This window comes from Falco peregrinus, chromosome 5 (genome assembly GCF_023634155.1).
Source record: "Falco peregrinus isolate bFalPer1 chromosome 5, bFalPer1.pri, whole genome shotgun sequence".
Lineage (NCBI taxonomy): Eukaryota > Metazoa > Chordata > Aves > Falconiformes > Falconidae > Falco > Falco peregrinus.
In genome coordinates, this window is record NC_073725.1 from 43,978,035 (window position 1) to 44,001,251 (window position 23,217).

The following is a 23,217-nucleotide window of genomic DNA, read 5'->3' on the forward strand; positions in this document are numbered from 1 at the left end:
CACTGACGGATGCCCAGCCAGTCCCCAAGCAGTGATCTGCAGCCAGCTCCCCCCCCCGTTTACATACTGAGCATGATGTTCTATGGTATGGAGCATCTTTTTGGCTAGTTCGGGTCAGCTGTCCTGGCTCTGTTCCCTCCCAGCTTCCTGTGGACCTGCTCACTGGCAGAGCATGGGAAACTGAAAAGTTCTTGACACTGAGTAAGCTCTACTTAGCAGCAATTAAAACATCAGTGTGTTATCAACATTACTCTCATATTAAATCCAAAATACAGCACTGTATCAGCTACTAATAGGGAAATTAACTCTATCCCAGCCAAAACTAGGACATCTCTACAACCTCTAATGCATATATTTCTACACATATGTCTTAGAAATTGTTCTAGCAGTTCAAAACACAAAAAGGCCTACCCTCTTATTATATGGATTATAAGAGAAACCACTATGAATATTATTTTGGAATTTGTCTTTAGTGGTAGCCGTACAAGACAAAGAGTTTAGCTTACGTATCTATTAACAGCTGGTATATCACAACATTTGTACGTACACTCATTTCCTCTATTGTATTGTAACTGGGACATAACCAAATCACAGGGCATCCTACTCTGCAGCTTTGAGTACGAACTGCAGTCAGGATTTGGCGTCACTAACAAACCTTATTGCCAGCTGACTGGTTTTGCCTGACATTCCACCTAAGCTGCAGCATGTCTCAGCTGAGGAAACAAGAGCAGAGTATGCCTTTCCTTTCCTCGTGCAGTGCACCACATTCTTTTATTTATGAAGGCAAAACAAGTCTGAAAGCCAGCCCGAGGCACCCTCAGTCCTAGTGGGGCTCTGGTGTACCACAGGAAGCTGCCATTCCTTCTTACCTTGTGAATAGGCTGTTTTTTGCTCTAGGCTTCCTCAGAAATGGGAAGAGTTAGTAAAATGAAGGTTATGTTAACATGTTAGAATTACCTACACACCTTCAATTACAATTTGAACTCACATTTACTGAACATCAGCTGTCGCCCATTTTCACTAAAGACAGAAAGTTCTCATGGAAGCTGTGCTTTGATTTCTGTGCTGCTATTTATTTCTACAGTGGGTATAACCAATCTGAGCAATAGCTGAAGGCAGCATCAACCAGGATCAAGTATGTGACCACACATAATTTTACTAATGATATTTATTGCCTGCTGAATATAAAATCCTCTGAAGTATATCAAAAGCTGCTCTGGGGGACCACACTGAACAACTGAACAACAACTTGTCAAGGGAGCCATTAACACTTCCAACTGTTGAGTCACTTGGAAATTTCCTTTCCAATTTCTGGTGACTAATTGTTCGAAGGAAAAGGGAACATCACACTCAGACAGCTAGCAGGGCAAACAGAAGGATCCCCTGAACTGCTGCCACACTACAAAAACTGCAAATGGGATCTCTTCTGGATTCTCCTCCACCTGGATGTGTGGGAATTGCTTTTTGATGCTGACAGATGTCAAAGGTGTGGGAGAGAAACACAGGAATCAAAGATAGGCAGAGAGAATCTAAGCAAAATTATTTTGCAAGTGCAAAATTTAAAGCTCTCCCTGGAACATTAACTCATCCCCAATGAACACACACTGAACAAAAATGTGCTTTCAGATGAATCACAAATTATGTCTTAATGTATTACAACCAATGTGGGATATTTAGTTTTATTCACAGAGCCCTAAATCAAACCTTAATCAAAACTTAACTAAGCCCTCACTTGGGGTGCTATATGAAGCTTCAAGTTTTACATTAAAAAATAAGGTTTTACAGATACTTCATACCTTTTTTTAGTGGAAAAAGATGACATCTAATTTTCTGGACTAATTTCTCTCACATTCTGCATTAACAAAGCACTCAGCAGAGGACACTAGAAGTCCAATAGTCCAGACTAGGACAGAGAGATTCAATAATGCTCAAGAAACTGCAGAAATGTGGTCCCATTGCCATTCTGGATTCCTATACTTACATGGTGTAAAAGGCCAACATGGATTATTCAGAGGAGACCGAATTACATATTAAGTAGTCACAAACCTTCTTTTCACAAACTTATATAGAAATTAACACATGTGTAGGGAACACATCCAACCTGTTTCTAACTGAAATGTGAATGCTCACTGGAGCATAAATCTGAATGGATTTAATTTTCCTTCTTACCCCAAATCTAGAGCTGAAAAGGCATTACCTTTCTAACATCAGACCTCTACTGTTTTCAAAAGCCCCTCTAACAGTAACATCATTATTCTTAATCAGAAAAAAAAAAAAAAAAAAAGCCCTTTGAATATTAGGAATCAATGCAAAACAGGACGCAGAAGCTGAAAAAGCAACAGACCTTCAAATGAAAGGTGAAGTTTTCAGAAGGGAGAGAACTCTGCCTTGCTGCTTGAACAAGAATTGTCCTTTTGGGGTACAACGGGGTTAACAGCAAACTATTACAAAGGAAACTTTATAATTTCAGCAAAAGTCTATTTGAGAATGGAAGACCAGAAGTCACCAGTTCTGAATGACTGTACACTCTCCAACAATGGAAATTGTTCACGCCAAGTAATTTGTGGTATCAGACAGGTACCAAACATATGCATGGACTTGTGCCCATATTACTTATACAGAGAACTATTAATCCAAGTTTAAAAATATCACAAGAGGTTTGTGTGTGAGGTATTTATTACTTGACTGCAAGCATTTTTATTACATTATATACTTAGGAGCAGAAAATCATCTGATTACCAAGATGGAAAAACACAGTTTTAGCATGATGCTGTTGAGTGGTAGACGACTATTTTTTCCTACACATTAGCTTTCACGTTGGCAAACCTGCCAGAGGCTTGCATGTAAAAGTGGCAAACTAAAGCACCATCTAGCCTGAAATAAAAAAATGTCGGAAACAGATGTAAGAGTCTGGTGGTTAAGAGAAGTGTGGATGTGACTCTCACCAAGAAGGAGTACACAGAGTGTTGTTTGGATGTGTTCAGCCTTCTGTGGCAGTGCAGCCTGCTGATAAACTTGAAAGGGGACAAAATAAACCCACAAAAGCCTATAGTTTTCCTGTGAAATCTACAATTCCTCTCCCCCCGAATGCCACATTTGATTACCAGACTCTAGGGAACAACGTTATGGAAACAGAGCTCAGCTACCTAGCGAGAAAGAAGTATTCTTCCTTGGCTGCCAGAGAAGAAAATATAACTGCTGTGTCATTCTGCTTGACCTACTTAAAATGGCAGAGCTTAGCAACTGAATGTGAATACAAAGAGGGGTGAAGGATATCTGCCCTGTATTCCTGCCAGCTGCCCCTGGAGATGGAAGACAGATCTCTATATTACAATATAAAGATCAGTCACATATTATTCCCTCTTTTTTTCTTTTACTTGTCTTTTACTAATGGTGATTTTTCCCATCCTCAAAACCAGAGGGTTTTTGGTAAAAAATAATGGAAAGGGCAGAGAGAGCGAGGAAGAGAACCGATTCCTGTTTCCTTTCTTCTTCTTCCTCCATCTACGGGCACAAGAGTATCACCACTGTCCCAACACAAGCAGACTCCTTACATCACGTACCAAGGAGCATCTCTGCAATTCCAGCATGGGAAATGAAGAGGTTTTTTCTCCATTTCTTCTGACTAGTTTGTCTTCTGACCAGGCTAACCAGTAGCAGAAGCAGTAGCAGAGTTCCTTGTCCTAGGATCTTCTGTGGTAAATATGGGTGGGTGTCAAAGCCTCAGGCAAATCCTAGAAATAAACATTTTGCATAGAGCCACAGATACTGGTGTCTGCTAGGGGGAGAGAGGAGGAGGTATCTGTGAAACCAACATTTAAAATGTCAGTGTTGAGCTAAGGAACAGTAGCCCTCTCCATGAGCTTACACAGTGTAAGGCTGTTGCCAGTGATACACATTAATACATAAAGTCTACATCTGCTCTTTGCAGGACTGTGTTTGCACTCAGCAGTTCAAACAATAGTTCTTCTAATGGCCTACAACATGTACTCCTGGCTTAGTGAGGGAAGGGAAAGGTAACCGCTGGAGTCCGGTGAAAGGGAGGGGGAGCAGGCTCAGCCAGCTACTCTGGAGAGCTGCTCTTCAGAAGGCTCATATCACACAAGGAGGACACGCCACAAGGGAGAGAGATGAAAAGACTTACTGTTTCTCATTGACTTGACTTCCATTCCAACCTAGATAAAGACTTCAAAACTTTAAGTACTCGTATCCCACAGGAAGATACCTTTGGAGTCAACTGCCAGCATGCCCATTTGCCATATTTTTTTCCTCAAAGCTTGTTTGCACTAATCTTTTCTGGATCTGACCAATTTTATGTAGTGTCAACGACATACCTAATATGAATTTTCCATTTCCTCATAGCAACCTACAGGTTACTTTTAAGGTTGGTAACAAAATCTAAGAGACTACCACGACACAAGTGGAATTTCACGGTTTGTTGAAATTTGTGTATTTGGACTGCCAGTGTGAGTAAAAGAAAGTAGCTTTCAAGGCAAAGGCAAAGTGACAGCCCTGAGTGTTAGCAGCAGGCCCTTTCCATCAGAATAAAGAAATACCTTAAACCTCAGATCAAGGCCTCTTTATGTTAATTCTCACTGCTTGTTTGCTGACAGCAGGTGAACTGAATCTGAAGAACTTAGGCTGAAGGAGACAAGCGTAGTTAACAGGTAGCCAATCAGTAAAACACTGGCTCCAACCAAATACATGAAATTTTAGCACTCATTTTTAATATGCAACAAAAGGCACGGGAAAATTCTATCCTAATATCTACTCAGGTTTCCTACATAACATGAGCTTTCTGGAGTACAGCAAACCTGATTCCTGTCTCCTACAGACTGACTTCTATATACTTTTTAAGATCATATGATAATGACTTAGAAAATAACCAAGAAATCAAGTTTTCGCCCAGCAGAGTAACAATATGTCCATGACTGAAAGGAACTGTAAATCACCTTTGACTTTTCTCCATCTACAGCCTATACACAATTAGACATAAGAATAAAGGGGCATTTTAATACACTGAAAAACTATGAACATAGGGTAAGGAAAAATATGCATCAAGTCTACATGCTGATGCACACCAGTTAAACTAGAAATTAAGAGGAAATAGAAGACAAAAAAAGGGAAGGTCAAAAGTAAAAGGAGAGAAAACCAACCTAAAAGGTTCCAACTAAAAAGAAAAAAAAGGGCGTATCAGGGACAAAAAAAGTTAAATTAATCTATTGCAGGATGTTCATTAAGATCATTTCAAAGTAGAAATCTTCAGACTGAAAGCAAACCTTGGTAATATTAAATAAAATCCTGCTGAGTTAAATCAAAGAAAAACAGGAGAGAGATAAACAGAAAGCTCCACAGAAATACAATAAATTGAAAGATAATTAAAGTAAAATCTGAGAGAAGGAAGAATATTAGAAAGTGAAATGAAAACATTCTGCAGTTGAAATGGGATTGAAGGAAAGCAGCATAAAAGGACTTAAAGGAGGAAGCCCAAGGAAAACACTTTCAGCAAAGTATAATGAAAACAAAATGTGCACACAAATTGTTGCATAATAAAAAACAGAGAGAGCATGAGTGACAATGAATGACAGTAACAGTGATACTCTTTAGTGCAGATGAGTCTTCACTGTCCAAACACACTAAGAGGATTTCTTCACCTCAAAATGAGTCAAAGACCGATGCAAAACAGAAGTGACAAAACCAGTAGCTCTAGTAGCAGTGCCATGGCTCATCTGCTATCATCCGGTCAGCATCAGGACACTCTATTCTAGTAGTAGATAAACGTGTATAGTCACTTCCCTGCTATGATGGCAAAGCCTGGAATTTGTTCCAGTAGTAGCTGAGTGACCCCTGTAGACACTAGGTTGACTCCCTTAAGGACAAGTTTCTGCACTCTCAAAAACTTAAAATTGTTTGACATTTTAATCCTAAACCAGAATGACCTCTGGTTGTAGTATTTTGGTTTTTTGCGTACCACAAACAATGGGCCAGAGGAAAAATATTAATTAATCTTAAAGTTTTACTTAGAGCCTTTGCCTCATCTTGCCACTTTGTCTGTTCTTGTACATGCATAGCTCTGAGCAATTCATTTCTGTAATTGGCACTGGATCATACACCACAAATTCATTCCTGTATCTTACATTGTACCACATACTAACAGTCCAGTATTAAAAAGTCTTTTTCCCGCCTCAGTTTTCTGGAGATGGAACTACTGTGAAGAATATATCTAGAAAGTGTTCTAAAATAAAACAAACCTTAAAAAAAATCAAACTCCAATACTGTGAACTCATGCTACTTTTAAACATTTTTACTTTTGCCTCTGGGGAAGAATGGAACTAAGCAAAACGGTCTTGAGCCATGACAAATGTGACCTAAATGCCATTTTCACTTATTGAACTAAGTTAACTAGAAAGACAGCAGGTTAATTTTATATGGAGACCTTAAAATAGGAGAAGATATCTTTATAGAAACACATGCTCTAGCACAACTTCTGAGAAACACTGTAGACTCTGAATACAAGAAGTCCAGTTAGGTGATATCTGTGTTTCTTTTGTCAAGACACCGAAAACTCTGTAACTATACTTATTAAATGGGAGTTACATGTAAAAGCAATTAATCTCTTGCACAGAGTAGATGGTTGAAATACAAGTAGAACTGTCCAAAATAATGCAAAACTGGAATAGGTGTTGAACCATATGAACCAGGTCATCCTCTCCTAGTGTCTGAATGCAAACTAACAGTATGGGAACTTACGTGTAGGGGAGAAAGGGGAGAGAGTGAGAGTGAAAAGAACTGAGTGAAAAACAATGTGTAAGACTGCACAGAAAATCAGGACAGACAGAAACTCTTTATAAAACTTTATAAAGAAACTCCCCCGAAAGAAAAACAGTTGAGAAATTTGTTAGACACAATGCTGTTTAGAAAGATCTGAATTGAAAGCAAAAAAGCCCATCTCTTGTTGCCTTTTTTTCTACAGTCTTGTGGGAAGAAGGAACTGCCTGGTCTGTCTTTATAAACAAAAATAAACCTGATATCCATATATCTCAACTTCTCTTTTTGATGAAAATAATCTGAAAAACCTTCCCAAGAATGAATGAATAACTCCATGTCTGAGAAGTTGCAACACCAGTGTTAAAAGCAGGACTGAAAGAGAGAAATCATTAGCTTCTGTTCCTCTTTAGCCAAGCTGAAAATAACTACTTGAAAAACAGCTCAGAATTTTGCAAGAACTAATGTGGCACCCAACTGTTTCTGGGAAGTGCTACAGAATGACTTACAGGTAAAAAGGAAATCTTTGTTAGTGCAGTAATTAATTACAAAGCTTTTAGGCAGACTGAGAAGCTCTAGTGCAAAACCTTCTGTCCAGTATAGCAAAAAAAATTCAATATCAGGAAGACATAAAGTCAACCTTGAAAAACACTACTAACAGGGAGAAGCTGCAAAAAAGACAGACAAAGCTGAAAAGCAATTTCAAAAAGAGCATCAGAATGAAAGTTCATCACTTCCAGCAAGCTTGCTGGAAACTATTAACAATTGTTTCCTATCCAGTTTTACCTGCAGTAGTCTAAAAAGGAGAATAGGTGTTTCCTAAACTTACAACATGCAGAAATCTACTGATACTGCAGGAAAAGCTCCCTGTGAGGCATACTTGGCTCAGCTCAATGTCGTCATCTAAAATAATAGTCAGAGAATCGAACAGGAAGAAGTAATTGTAGTGAACAACATTCGTAGCCTCCCTGTGATGTTGTTACTGACATTTCCCAGACAAGTGAGTTATTTAGATCTGAATAAGCCTTTAACATTTGGTATGAAGCCAGGGACCCAGGTAAGGGCTGGGACAGGTGGTTATGGAACAATTCCACCAGCAGCGGCAGTGGAAGACTTGAATTTTGGGTTGGATATCAGTAAAGGTATCTAGAATAAAGTAGTAATTGAACAATGTAGAAATCTCTAAAAGATAATGAGACAAGGCCAAAGACTCTTAGAGGTTACAGAATTGGTCACAGGTCCTCTACTGTCTTTCCTGTTGGCATGCCATCAGATTGAACAATTGCCAGTGAGAAACACTGCTAGATCTAAAAGTACAAACTCCATGAAAAACAGCCATGAAATTTCAGCAACACTGATTTGGTTCTCATTTACTGTGGTATGCCATAAGGGATACTGTATAAAGGTCAAGGGCAACCTCACCTTGTGGCTATGTGCTAAAGACATTTTGGATGGGATGCCACCATAAAAAAGGTTGGTATTTTTGACCAAAGGTGTTATCTTCTGCTGTTTTTTTCTTAGTATGTTCCCAGAAATGGCATTTTATTGTAAACCATTAAGAGGTACGTTAAATTACTTAGTTCTGGCATTTATTTCTCACCCTGCAATGGGAACTGTCTGCAAGTGCTCAAACCCTGGCTAGCCAACTGGGTCAAAAGGGGAAACAATATTTTGCTAAAATACGTTGATCTTGGCAAGAATCTATTCAACACATCACGACAACAACAGATTTAAATAGACACACAAAAAAGCAAGTTTGCTAGTGCCGAAACAACAGGGAAAATAAAGCCCATTTCCTATTCCCAATATGGCAAATAATAAAAAATATCTGTTAACAATCAAATCAAGCTGACAAAGCAATTTAAAATGGCTCGGAATACAGCCAAAAAAAGATCATAACAGGGAGAGACAATATGCACTGGACTGAAAAGCCCACTTCACATCATCACGGGAAGAGACATAAAGACCAGCATGATGTGCATGATTGCTATCATATATTGAAAGAGTTGGGAATATAGTTAAAATATCAAATAAAGACAGACAGACATGATATAAGGGATTAACGTTCTGTCAAAGACATGCGCTTCTTTCTTTGTTCCAAGTTCTTCAGTCTGAACACTTTCTTCTCACTCATTCTTAATCAGAGATTAAGATTATGTGGGACCTAACAGAACATATACTCCCTAAACACTAGCCACTATAACAAATGAATAGGCACAATCTACAATTAAGATGCCTTAAAATCTTCTAAAAGCATGGGTAATTCAGGGATGCCAGGCAACTAAACAGTAGCGATACTTTCACACCTTCTTAAAAAAAAAAATAGTAACCCTTTGGATGACCTTTTCAATGCACCTTCTTTCACAACTGAGCAGAAATCACTGGGTTTTTTTAAATGTATACTTAGAATGCAATCTTTCTGAATATTTACAATTCACCAGTCAAGTCTAGTACACATTTATGCTACTAGGATGACTAGACACTTATTCAAAAATTTCATAAATTTTGTTCTAATCTATGGCATCAAACAGATGTAAAATGTGGTTTTGTACCCGGGAATAGAGGTTCATCAAAGTATTCTAATATTAACCCATGTTAAACAATATCACACTATATAAGCTTCCCAGCTGAACACCAGCCCTGGTTCCCAAACTGCTGACAGCATAAGAAAACTTCCATATGTGAGACAGTTGCCAGTTGATACACTTTTTTTTTTAGGATGGAAACCGGGAGTCACAAGCACCTGCATAGTTTAATGTGAAGTACTTCAGTCACTAAAGTACTATTGTGTGCTTGATTTGCACACCGAAAGGCACAAGGTAATTTTTTTTTGCAGTTCAGAGGTGTATTTTTTCAGTTACATTTTGCCTTTCAAGAGAAAAAAAATAAAACAAATTAATATACATTTTGCAAAAACACAACAACCTCTTAAAGCACCGTAAATGGGAGTTAGCAAGGCATTCGGACTGCCAGTGTTACCAAAATAGTGAAAGGGAACACACGATAAAGCAGTATGGCATGCAAGAAAATGTGCAACCTTGAGATTTGGCTTTGCTTCCTTAATCAATCAGACCATAGTTTACATCGTTTCTAATGATTTGTGACTATACAAGGATGTGGAGTTAATACAGGAATGTGTGGTCTCAACACACCGTGATAGTGTCATTAGTGAAAAAGGTGGGAATAAGGGGTACCTCCTTCATCAGATGGCCTTGTTATCTCACTGCAGTAAGAAAAGGTAGGGTTCGTGTCAGAGCCATCTGATTTATAATCTCCCAAACTGGTAGAATGTAAGTACTGCTTACTGTAACGGCTTGCTCTTTCTACAAAGGTAGAAAGAAAGAATATCACAGTAAATAGGTGACAGAAGTGCAAAGACAAGCAACAACAAAACCCCCAACACTGCTGACATTGATATGCATACACTGATGTCATTAAAATTAAAGTAAATTGTTCACAATTTTTTATCCATTTTGATCACCACCAGTTCAAAAGGTTGCTTCAAAATCAAATACAGCTAAGCTTGTTCTCTGCTTTAAGATAGCAGAAATGGAAAGTAGGATTGAGATACTGGAAAAATAAGGAATTGAGATGAAGCATATGAAAATTTCCAGTGGAAAATCAAAATGTTCTTTTATTCCAGCATGCATACAAGTGCATGTGGAAATACTGCTGTATGACATTCAAAAGAATATTTTAAAGTTCCACTAGTAGTAGCGAAGAAAATACATGTGCAAAACTAAACATTCAAAATAAACACTTGCGGGGGGGGGGGGCGGGGACAGGGTAGGGCGGGGGGGTGTGGACAACAGTCCAAAAACTTCTAGAGCCAAAATATTGCTGCCTATTCTTACATTACTTTCTCTCCTTTTCCTTCCACCCTTAAATTAGGAACACCTTTTAGTTGCAAACAATAGCACAAGGTATAATATCACATGTCCTATAAGTAAAATGTGCATAGAAAAGAAGTCAACTTCATAAATAGGTCACCTTCTGTATCTCTGAAACTTTAGTAAGGTCCAACTATTTTAAAATTCTATTTATAGTGAGGACCAAGTAGGTCAATGCTTTTTGAGTGACTACTTGTAAGTGGTGTGAATAACTGTTGTTTATGATAAGATTTCACTGTTTCTTATCTGTACATGTGATTACAGCTGAAGTTCTTATAAAACACCACTTTTAAAATACTACAGTTTTATTTATATATATATGTATGAAAACATAAAACATATGGCTGGCACATGGACTTGAAAATTTACTGTATCAACTTAGTTTCATAAGTTTCATAAGGGAAAAGTCAGGATACAAGCAATACCAGAAAGCATATGCAGACTCCTAGACTGAATATTGTCCTCCAGAGGATCAATGTCGAAGATGGAGCCAGGATCTGTGCGCCAAACTTTAAGATCTTTTCCCAAAGCACAGGGAAATTACAGGACAGACAAACAACAAAGGAAGTAAAAGCATGAAAGTAATGAGTTTTAACAATCAACAACCAATTTCTTTCATGTAGAAATTAACCAAAATACCTAGATATTCACCTGAAAGGATCAGAAAGCATTAATCTCCTGCTTAAAAGAACTCAGTACATTCATTTTAAGTGTTGACGTTATTTTAAGGAGATTTTTTTCTCCCAGTTTTTGTTTTCCTTTTTTAAATATGACCATTGTATTTTCTTAAGGCTAAATAAATGGAAACAAATTAAGTATCACATACCAGCGCTCTTTTCCACTAGCAAAACCAAAATCATCAGAGCTGCAAGATTATTTCCCCAGTTCACCAACAGCATCCTTCCTCCATGGAGATGCCCAGTATGCAAACCTATAGTTGACAGTTACCAGTAAACATCTCTACAGCTGACAGAGGCACTACAGGCCCTTCTTTTCATACAGCAGAGATCAAGTCAGATTAACAAGGAGAATCAGGGGCATAGCTCATCTTATACAAAATACATTTCTCTAAGTTGCTCAATTCATATAAATTGTAAAAGCAAAAGTATCTGTCTTTCTTAATTAATACAACAAATGGACTAGGGTGACAAATTCAGCTGTAGAAATCTTCATTGTAGACATCTACAGTTGGGCAAAATGAAGCCTCCCCTTGACCATGAGTCCAGTTCTGGGCTCCCCAGTTCAAGAGGGACAGGGAACCGCTGGAGAGGGTCCAGCAGAGGGCTATGCAAATGATGAGGGGACTGGAACGTGTCCCTGATGAGGAAAGGCTGAGAGAGCTGGGCCGGTTCAGCCTGCAGAAGAGAAGGCTGAGAGGGGATCCTACTGACGCATACAAGTATCTTAAGGGCAGGTGTCCAGAGGACAGGGCCAGGCTCTTTTCAGTGGTGCCCAGTGACAGGACAAGGGGCAACGAGCACAAACTGCAGCACAGGGAGTTCCATCTGAATGTGAGGAAGCACTTCTTGACTTTGAGGGTGACAGAGCACTGGAACAGGCTGCCCAGAGAGGCTGTGGAGTCTCCTTCTCTGGAGATATTTAAAACCCACCTGGATGTGATCCTGTGTAACCTGCTCTAGGTGAACCTGCTTTATCAGGGGGCTGGACTAGATGATCTCCAGAGGTCCCTTCCAACCCAGACCATTCTGTGATTCTGTGATCTTAACTAGTAACTTAACTTTGTCTTTCAAATATCTACGTTTCCTGGGACACAGAATTACTGTTGATCCACTACCCTACTATCAAAAAGCATTTTTGGAATTCAGTGGGTGGATTCAAAACCAGTAGTAATTGTAAGATCTTCAGCTTGAATTCATACAGATAAGTTATTAATATCTCCTGAATCTATGTATCTGAACAGGATACTAAAAGAAAATCCATAAAAAATAATTAATTATATCTTTGAGTTTAAGTTATAATCACAGCAAAAAAGTGAGTACAGATTCAGCCATGTTTTTAATAAATAATTCCAGTGTTGTATAAGAGGAGGCTTAAAACAAATGCAGAAGCATCTACAGTGTAAATGTGAGATCACCTCACACCAATCCAATATATACAATTCATATAAGCAGGTGTGTTGATCTGCTGGGGGGCAGGAGGCTCTGCAGGGGGGTCTGGGCAGGCCGGGCCCATGGCCGAGGCCAGTTGTAGGACGTTCAACAGGGAGAAGTGCCGGGTCCTGCACTGGGGACACAACAGCCCCACGCAGCGCTACGGGCTGGGGAAGGGTGGCTGGGAAGTGCCTGGTGGGAAAGACCCTGGTGGTGCTGGTTGACGGTTGACTGCACATGAGCCAACAGTGTGCCCAGGTGGCCAAGAAGCCAACAGCATCCTGGCTGGTGTCAGAGAGCCTGTGGTCAGCCAGACCAGGGAGTGATTGTCCCCCTGTACTCAGGACTTGGGCGTGGGACTGCACCTTGAATACCGTGTTCAGTTTTGGGCCCCTCACTACAAGAAAGACATAGAGGTGCTGACATGTGTCCAGAGAAGGGCAATGAAAACGGTGAAGGGTTTAGAACACAAGTCCTGTGAGAAGCTGCTGAGGGAATTGTGGTTAATTAGTCTGGAGAAAAGAAGGCTCAGGGGAGACCTTATCGCACTCTGCAACTATCTGAAAGAAGGTTGTAGCGATGTAGGTGTTTGTCTCTTCTCCCAAGTAACAAGTGACAGGACAAGAGGAAACAGCCTTAAGTTGCACTAGGAGAGGTTTAGATTGGACATTAGGAAACATTTCTTCACTGAAAGGGCTGTCAAGCACTGGAACAGGCTACCCAGGGATGTGGCTGAGTCACTGCCCCTGGAGGTATTTGAAAGGCATGTAGATGCAGTGCCTGGGGACATGGTTTAGTGGTGGACTTAGCAGTGCTAGGCTAACAGTCTGACTTGATGATCTTAAAGGTCTTTTCTGACCTAAACAATTCTACGATACCTGCTATGTCTAAAAATGTAATAATCATTAAATCTCTCCAAACAAGTTTAAAATAAAACTGTGATGTAAAGCACAATCAGTAAAATACAAATCTACCAGATCACACCTTTTTACTAGTGGTTTGCTTCTTGGGCAAACCTGTCTGCAAGATTTACTCAATGCCTTGGAAGTGGGAAGAGTATGGGTCCTCCCAGCTTGGTCCTTTTGCTTGTTTGAGTGGTACCAGGCTAAATAACAGGTTAGTAAGTCAAGTGGGACTGTGTAGACCCCAAGTATGTCATGTTTCAAATTATTAATAGCCTAGAGACAATGGAAAGAACAGACAGAGCTAATAAAACAAATCCCATAGCTTTAGAGTATGTCCAATGTATGTACATTACATGTTTTCTACTGCAACTCCCATAAGGTGAGGCACAGTACTAACTCCCTCTTGACAAGATGAATAAAAGCCAATGCAAAATCTTTTGTATCTTATGTAATCCTATGATAAACTAGTCCTAAAAGTAATAAATTATGCAAGTACATAAAGCACGGACAAGTATGAGAGAAGTGGAGGAACTGGTGAATGCCCAACTTCTCCTGTTTGATCACACCTTAGTAAATAAAAATATACTAAGTACAGATTCATGGCAGCATCAATGCAGCAGCCATTGATCTGTACTGATTTTACCCATCTCTGTAGTCTGAAATAACATGCTTTAGCATGGTTAAAACTAGTACCTATTTTCCAAAGCAAAGACATTAATTTTAGCAATCAGGCATTTGAAAAAGTTGTTACAGCTTCACCAATAATACTTTGAAAACCAACCAGATGGACTCTAGCACAGAGATATGTTTCCTAAGAGGCTGAACACCTATCAGCTAGGAAAAAAACTCAAGAGTCATACTTGTTTTTTTCAGTCTGCGACTTTTTTTCTGGCTGCCAAGGACATTCCATGAGCAGGTAGCTCACTGTTTCTTTTTAAACAAGCAGATATAATTGCAGTTCACTCTGAAAAAGCATTAGCTGAAATATCACTGGGTATTAGGCTCACAGGTTTGTCATGACCTCTTTAAATAGTTGCACAATTTTTGCTGTTTGGTATATATCTGAAGCTAAGAATTCCTGTGTGTTTTGACAATCGATTATTTTAAAGTGATAAATAGTACTAATAATTCAGTTACTTTCAGCACAAGAATTTATCTCAGAGGTGTTCTTAATCCTAATTGTTTGTGCAGCAAGCCTCCAGCTATTGAACACAGAATTGCACACTAATCTTACATAGGGCTACAGCACATGTGCAATGCAGTACAGAGTAGGAGGTTTGAAGTACACACTAAGGAGCATATTGAAAACTGTATATTTAACTGCAATTTTGCAGGAGCTTTTCTCTCTCTCTGGATGCACCACTTCTAGCTATGGAAGTGAGTTCAAGTGCTGGATGCACCACTTCTAGCTATGGAAGTGAGTTCAAGCGCTTGGGTCTCTACAGACAAGGATTTTCTGGTCAAGTTGTTGCCCTAGATCCAGAATGTGTGACCCTCTGAGACGTGCACGGTCTTAAAAGCACCAGTACCTTCCCCAGGCAGAGTTCTCTGAACACTGAGAAATCACTTCTGATATAAGGCTGTAGCTGCAGACACATAAAAGGTGGCTACAGAAAAGGAAAGAATTATGTTTCTTTATGTGGTGAAGACTCATTTGGAAACTTTAAGGAAAAGACCAAAGAAGCATCCATCCAAAGAAGGAATGATACAAATAAAGTTAACCTTGTTTTAGGCAGGAGGATGGACTATATGATCCGCCAGTTAGTCCATTTGACCTGCCATTTCTCTGATTTTTGAAAGGTAGATTTAAAGTCAACCCTTGCTATTATTACTACATATGAAGGATTTTAGAGCACTATCTCAGCATGTTTTTCCGTATGTAAATCCTCTGGGGTCTACACAGTTGTCAAGCACAGAAAAACAGAAAAAGGACACATGAAAAGAAAAGGAAAAGAGAACAAAAAAAGTCAGGTTACCATTTCCTTTGCCATAGCAGACTTTATAACTTTTAAAAGATTTCAGGTATCTGTTTTGATTTTGAAAGAGTGTTTATTATGAATACTCCAAATGCAATCTTAAGGCACTACTTTCTGCCTACAAAACCAGTCCATATTCTACCCCCTGAATACCTGGTCTTATCTTGGACCATCTTTCAGAATGTCGCTTCTGAACACTAGTGTTCGGCTTACCAGAGATCTAATGAGTTACTGATGAATTACAGCTTGAGGTATTTTGAAAGATGTGTGAAATTCTAAAACATTCCAAAGAGGTAAATGGAGCATGCGCAGCTCTGGAGAAATTGCTGACTGACAGAAGGGGAAATCTCAAACTGGTCTGCAACATTTAAACATTGAAATTTTGGAGAATCACAGCTTTAATCTTCTCTTTTCTGTGCAAAATGAAGATTATTGCAGATATTCTGGCCTTTCTTGAAGAGTCAAAATTCAAACTTCAAGTAATAGCAATGACTATCTGTATTTTTTAAAAAATTACAGAGCAAATGATAATGTATCTCCCATTCATTACCATTATTACTTTGCTAGAAGCTGGCATTGAACCAGTAGTTCAACACAAGACTCATACTGAGAAAAGAGTGAAAAGGAAATCTGTGAGTACTTTTTCTTGGATATAATTGAGAACACAAGCAGAGGCTTTCATCTTCCCCACAGCGTTTTCAATAGCAATAGTATTTAGCAACTTACCAACAATTATTCCAGGTCTTCTATCCATTTCAACAATATGTGGATGTACACCTTTATATGCTGCATCACTCACAATTTGGGTGTTTTTCCGCACCCGTTCTGTTATAGGATCATCTACCACTGGGGTAAAGCCTCTTCCCTTTGTCTTCTCAAAATCTTCATGATATTTTACCTAGAAAAACAAGAAGAATTACATTTTTCCCCAAGCTGCAACTGGCATCAATTGGTTATTCTATGTAGGAATGCATATGTGTTTGTTTTAGGAGGCACTTAATGTTCTTTGGGTTTTGCATCATAATAGAATTGTTACACACATGAGACAGGCTGGATGGCCAGCCAATTTTTTTCCATCTCCCTAACGATCTCCTGATATTTTATTACCATTTTTGCATTTATTTTCTCTTGCCACTGAATTAGGCATTAACTCAAGCAGCAAAGCATTATCTTAGAGTCACGCAGGACAGAAAAAACCCTCAGGAGGTCATCTGGTCTATCCCTTCTTCTCTAAGGTAGGATAGTTCTCTACCAATGTAGACAACTACATCTGTCAGTAAAAAACATTCCAGCAGTAATTGTTCTAAAGAAATCAAGTATTTTCATTCACTAGGAATTTTGATTATATGCACAGTTTCATACAAAAGGTACTCTTTTGTTCTTTTGTTTTATCATATGCCAGATGGTTTTAAACATAAGTTTTTAGGAAGAATTGCAGTTATTCTAAGCAGCTTGCTCAAAAAAGTAAAACAAAATCAACAGGAACATTAGGGTAGAAAGTGTTATATAACCAGGTGTTGGAACAAAACCAGTATTAGTATGAGTTATAAAGGTAGTACCCCCAATTATGCATATTTACTTTTTAAATAGTCTTAATCATCAAATAATTAAATTGACAAACATTCTCACACAAGCAAATGCACACAAAACAACTCATTCCAAGACAAAAGTCACATAGAAACCAGGAACGTGCACAGGCACAAGGTGAAGTGTGTCACCTAATCCAGTCAAACTGTGATGCTCAAATGAGGTGTGTACTTTTTGAAGGAAAAAAAAAAAAACCCAAACAAAGTAACAGACATTTAACTGTTAGAAAACTGTTTATTAGTATTTTGAAAATGGTCATTACAGTCATATGCAGTTAGAAAACACTCCCTCAACAGGCATAAGAAGAAAATATTCTTTCCATACGTAAGCAGAGAGTTTCATTAGTTACCTATATTAATGGAAGGGAAAATCCAATGGAAGTCAAGTGCCATTCCTTAGCATACTCTAGTTATAGGAAGAAAACACCCTACCATTGAGATGTTGTTTTGTGTTTCTTTGACATGCCTTAGCTCAGGTGTGTCTAGAAGCACACTACATCTACCTTTCATCTGCCTCTGATCACTGCTGTACTTGACCTGCAAAACAGCAACAACAGCACACATGAAATTTTTGTTCACAGTAGAAAGGATGGTGAGAATCACACCATACAACTGTATCATTTGCAAATCACAATGCCCAACATTTTTCTTCTTTCTTTCTTCACATTCATTTCCTAACAACTTATTTCAGAGATTAGCTAGTATTTGGTAAGGCCAAAGGGCACATTTATTCTACCAATCACTTAAAAAAAAAAAAAATCTATTTACCTGAAAGCTGAAACTCTTGACTGTCTAAATTACTTAAGTTAAATAATTCATTTATCAACTGAAAAATAAGATAAATAATAGGAAAACACCAGTCTGACTTGGACATCTTTAAAACATATTTGTAGGGCTGATGATAAGCTACTTTCTTATTACCCAGGCATACCCAGATTCTGTCCTCAGTCTGCTTCTAGGTTGGGATTAGATGAGAACTCCTGAGTTCCTAGGGAATTCAACCCTTACAAGTGGGTTAGTCTTTGGTAGCCTTCTTACTTCTATTCGGTAGTTAGCCTTGGCTAGCAGCACCAAAAGCAACATGTCTGGGACAAATCTAAATACGCTGCTTTCAAAGAGAACATTTGGGCTCTGTGTTCTGTGTATCAGTAAGTGCAGAACCTCCTATGTCACATTTTTCCTAATTAACTTCTTTCGTGGCATTTTACAGACTTGTAAAGATGCAAGGTTAATTATTTCTTTAACAAAAAAAAAAGCCAAAAAACCCCACACTCAAAATTCTAAAACAGTAGTAAGTCCTACTTGTTGGTTCTAGAGTGAGTACTCTTACAGCTTCTTCTGGCTGGTTGAATTTGGCTGCTAATGGAGTTTCTTAGCTCCTACATTGCATTGTAACCTGTGCACTGAGTGTTAGTAAATATTTTAGATTTACCTATATATTCACACTCAAAGTATTACTTCTCAAATCAGTTGTGCAAATCTATTTCAACTTGCATTTGTGATGAGAGAAACCAAGTACTGAAATTGCCTAACCCTCCTTAAAATTACATATTAGCTAAGCACCACATACCTACGAAAATATGAGCTTTGGTGTCTGTGATTCATAGGTAAGTTTGAAGTAATGTACAGAGAAACAGAAATATATGGCACTGCATATTCTTCAAACCCTTCTTAATTAAACAGTAAATTTTCTTAGCAAATATATTCAGCTATATATGCTTTTGAATATAAGGCATTTTTCTGGACAGAATAATTACAACCAACATAGTTTGGTTTTCACCACCTTCTCATTAACACAGAGGAGCATTTATCCCCGTAAATCTTGAGCAACAAAGTGAAAGAGTCACCTGGAAAAAAGCACTTCATTTTCTGAAATAAACAAATTATTTGAAGTCTAGAATTGTTGGGAAGCTTTCCTCTTATTTTTAACTATGACCTCAAAACTAATTGACTTTGGTAAACATGCACGAGCATTTTAAGAACGTACTTAAGACATATGTAGTTACAAGGTCAGATTCTGTTTCTTTATCCCTGAACAAATCCTCTGACAAATCCAACCTACTTTACTTTTCACTCCTACACTCAGTTCTAAAGTGTTCACTACTATTAATTCTCGTCTGTCACCCTGAAACAGTGTCTCTGCATGAAACCTGTTTTATTTACCATCTGCAAGGGCTTTGTCACTGATGTTGTTTCAGTGTTGAGGACACAGACTGTAATGTAACTAGTCTGGTCCTTTTACTTCACCATGCTGTTTTGACTTTTTCCTTGCTTCTTATTAGAACTCTCTGCTGCTTCATACACCACTGTAGTGGCCACTTAAGAAAAAAAAAAAAAAAGTATTATCATAAAAGCCAGTAAAAGTATAGTTTCACTCTTTAGTATTTATTTAGGACTACTCTGGTCTAATGTAGGTGGCACGTCACAGAGTGGAATGGATGAGTATATGCTTCCATGCTTTGAATTACAAAAAACCAGAATTTGCACTAAAGTTAAATTCTTACTTCCTTTGATTTTTATCACCATTTACTCCTGCAATCTAGCAACTAAAACCTGGTAACAAGAGACAAAGATTTTTGAAAGAATGACTGACCTCTACTGACTCTCCCCTTGAAAAATACTGGCACCAACACCACCACTTACTTTTTTTGCAAGAATAATCAAGTAAGTCTGAATATTCCCCTTATGTGCAGTGCATTTACTCAAAGGATAAAAAAAAAAAAAAATCCATTCAGTGCATAATGCAGTTGGAGTCCTTTGACACATCAAATCTAAGTGGGAAAGCATATCCTTGTTATATTCCAACAATGACTGAAAATCTAAATGACAAAAAGATTCAAACAACTTGCCGAGCTGATATTGTCTTGATTCTTCTTGACTCTCTCTATCTCAGGAGTGACACTCACAGCAGTAGCTTTGCCAGGCTGTTCTCTGTAGTGAACCTATTATTTAACAGAATGAAATGGTACATACTATTTCAGCTAAAGCAGTATCATATTGCTTTACATAAATCATACATTTTTAAAAGGTCATCCAGGAAACAACTGAAAAGCTAAAATGCATTTCAAGTTTATTAACTTAGAGAACTGATTTTTGAAGCATAACCTTGAATTCTTTCTGTACAGTTTTCTTACTGATGCATTTGTGTGGATATATACACACATATGCACACAACATCTCAACGTTTACCACACTGGCTCTTGGCTGTATACAGAAGTGCCTTATATTTGGAATGGGGTAAGCCACAAATAATGCAATAAAGTCAAGCAGAGCACATGAAAAACTGAATTTCAGCAATGCCCACTGTAAACATATATTTGTCGAGACACAGCAATTCCATAAGAATACCATCCATGTTCTAGCTTTTATATTCTATATATTCAAATGTGATTAAACACAAAGGGTGCAATACATGAGACAACTGCCAATTGAATTCAACTCCCTAAATTTCACCATGTGCTTACTTAAATGTTCTGTAGGAATATCCCCTCTATTACTTTTTAACAAAATGCACTTGTAGCAATGACACATTAATCAAATGCATACTCAAGGCAGGATCAGTATATAAAGAGGATAAAGGATAGGACATGGCATTGACAGACCAAGCAGTCTAATGTTAACCCTGGCCCCAAATACAAGGAAGTCAGACACGGTAAACATTTAGTCAATAATTAGAGATCCTGGCATGATTTATGCCAATCCATATGTAAAATAAATGTTTCTGTACAAAACCCCCCCCCCCTCCTTTTTTTTTTAAATAAGCTCTTAGTTTTGTGTGATAAGGATAGCTGTGCTGATACATTATGCTCATAATCCTGCAGTGCACTGCAGCAGTAACGCACATACTGTTCAAGCGACTGTCTTCCCACACAACACCGTTTGGGTCTGTCTACATCAACATGTACATCTACATCAACTGAAAAATTAATGTCTTATAAAAATTATGGTAAACTTTCAAATGGATTAAACTTAAAAACTGACATTTGTAAAGATAAAATGATTATTCCAGACTTAATGCTGCTAGAAATATCTGAAGTTAAAGAATCTTGCCCAAAGCTACTCTAATGACCTGAAAGAGAATTTACACTTTCCAATGAAAACTGCAGGACACAAAAATTGCTTAAAGGTAAACAATGATGTGAGCAGAACAACTACACCGAGTGGCTTGAAACACTTGGAAAAACAGGTTGGTTTGAACAGTGTGCATTTTAGAAGAGCTAGATTTATCAACATAAATCCAGGAATAAAGAGCATATGCTTAGGATAGAGGGATAGTATTCCTGAAAACTGCAACTCTAAATTAATTTGGGGAACACAGCAGATAACACCGCAGGGAAACACTGTAGCTATTTACAGCCCCGTGAAATACGGCTGCTGACGGCTGTTCCCAGTGAGAGAATGGCTGGTCTCTCAAAGACTTATTAACAGGGTACAACTCCAACAATGCAGGAAGGCAGCAGTGTGCTCCAAAAGTCTTTGCCTTCTTCCCTGCGCTCCTGCAAATGGTATGACTTTCTAGTGGTTATGTGAGACATTAAATACTGAACTCTGATAGAAAGGGTACTGAGGAACCAGAAAGAGACAGGTAAGAGAGCTGGAGTTTGAATACGACCATAGCCACTATTTCACAAAGACAAGAAGAAAAGGGAAAAAAAAAAAAAAAAGGCTGGAAAAGGATATTCTGTTAAAAAAAAAATCTGTCAAGATTTCCTGCAAATATCCAAGGCAGAGAATAACATTCCAAAATATCACTGCCATTTCTTTAATGGAGTATGTGATGCTTCACATGCCATTTCCCAAACCAAGCAACAACTTTTCACAGTTGTTTCCTAAAAGAGGGTTTTCAAGTAATTCCATTACTGACCCCACACCTAGCTTAGCAAAAGGCACAGCTTCTGGAGGCAAAACCTAGTGCTCATCAGCACCCAAAAATTATACAAAGGATTAAACGAGAGCAACTTCCCATGCTGACATTCTCTTGATTCCTCTTGACTCTTTCGATCTCTGGGGTGATGCTCACAGGTGTAGCTTTGCAGAGCTGTTCTTTGTACTGAACCTAGCAAACATGGCAGAAGATATTACACAGAGATTTCCAAGTAACAGAACTACAACAGTGTGTTAGACAACATTAAAGAGCACACTGCATTTGGATGGAAAATACCACTCCTTACTAAACACCCACATCTTCCCACATGATACATAATACTCACCCTCTTGCAGTTGTTCTATTTCAGACACAGACAACTAATACTTCAACAGGAATACTTCACACTCTTTGATATTAATTAAAGTGCAAGAAGAAGAGTTACCATCTTACCATTAATTGATTAAATTAGTCTTTGTGGACAAACAGGAACTAGCACAAACGCCACAGACATTCACTGAGGCACAAACACATTTAATACAGCAGAGAGAAGTGTGCAAGCAATGAAAATGGGACACACGTTGCTAATATTCTTCTGGTTTTCCTTAACTCTCCTTAGTTCAGGTGGATCAGAAATAGTTGTTGCATGCTGAATTTCTTCCTTGTATTTAATCTGCACAATAAATATTACAAAATGTTAGCAATTTAAAGAAGATTCAAACACTAAAACACAAGAAATATTTTGTCATCTCTCCCTTACACATACTGCACTGCTAGACCACACCTATCAATGTTATGGACCTAAAAAGAAAGGGTTCTATTTCATTGCTGAAACAGGCTGCTAAGGTCTCCAATGCACCTTGTCTGATAAAATGCAGCAGCGCATCTAAGAAGCCTAGTATCCTAAAACTCTTACAGTGGAAATAAACATCACATGGAATTGTGGCTATCTTCATGATAATTGGGATTCTGCATATACTACTTGGAGATCTGCAGCACTCTCACAATGACTTGGTCTTGCTATCATCTTGCTATGGAGCCTACCAGTCCATTTCATAAATGAAACATTTCACAGATGTATTCTTGAAAGTGTGGATGACTTCAAAGCCTCCTTCAAGTT

The 23,217-nt window shown here is 38.3% G+C and overlaps 1 protein-coding gene across 2 annotated transcripts in view; it reads right to left on the reverse strand.

Moving 5' to 3' along the window:
* The window catches only part of NEBL (nebulette), a 269,776-nt gene that overhangs the window by 18,976 nt on the left and 227,583 nt on the right, over positions 1-23,217 (reverse strand). Inside the window, exons 18-24 of one of the 2 annotated variants that reach the window (XM_055805485.1) lie at positions 22,678-22,770; positions 22,196-22,289; positions 20,083-20,174; positions 17,666-17,770; positions 16,374-16,545; positions 11,081-11,173; positions 9,960-10,088 (exon numbers count right to left, since the gene is read on the reverse strand). In XM_055805485.1, the coding sequence (XP_055661460.1) occupies positions 9,960-10,088; positions 11,081-11,173; positions 16,374-16,545; positions 17,666-17,770; positions 20,083-20,174; positions 22,196-22,289; positions 22,678-22,770 (778 nt within the window). The remainder of the gene's footprint in view (positions 1-9,959; positions 10,089-11,080; positions 11,174-16,373; positions 16,546-17,665; positions 17,771-20,082; positions 20,175-22,195; positions 22,290-22,677; positions 22,771-23,217) is intronic. The other variant, XM_055805484.1, reaches the window with a different exon arrangement.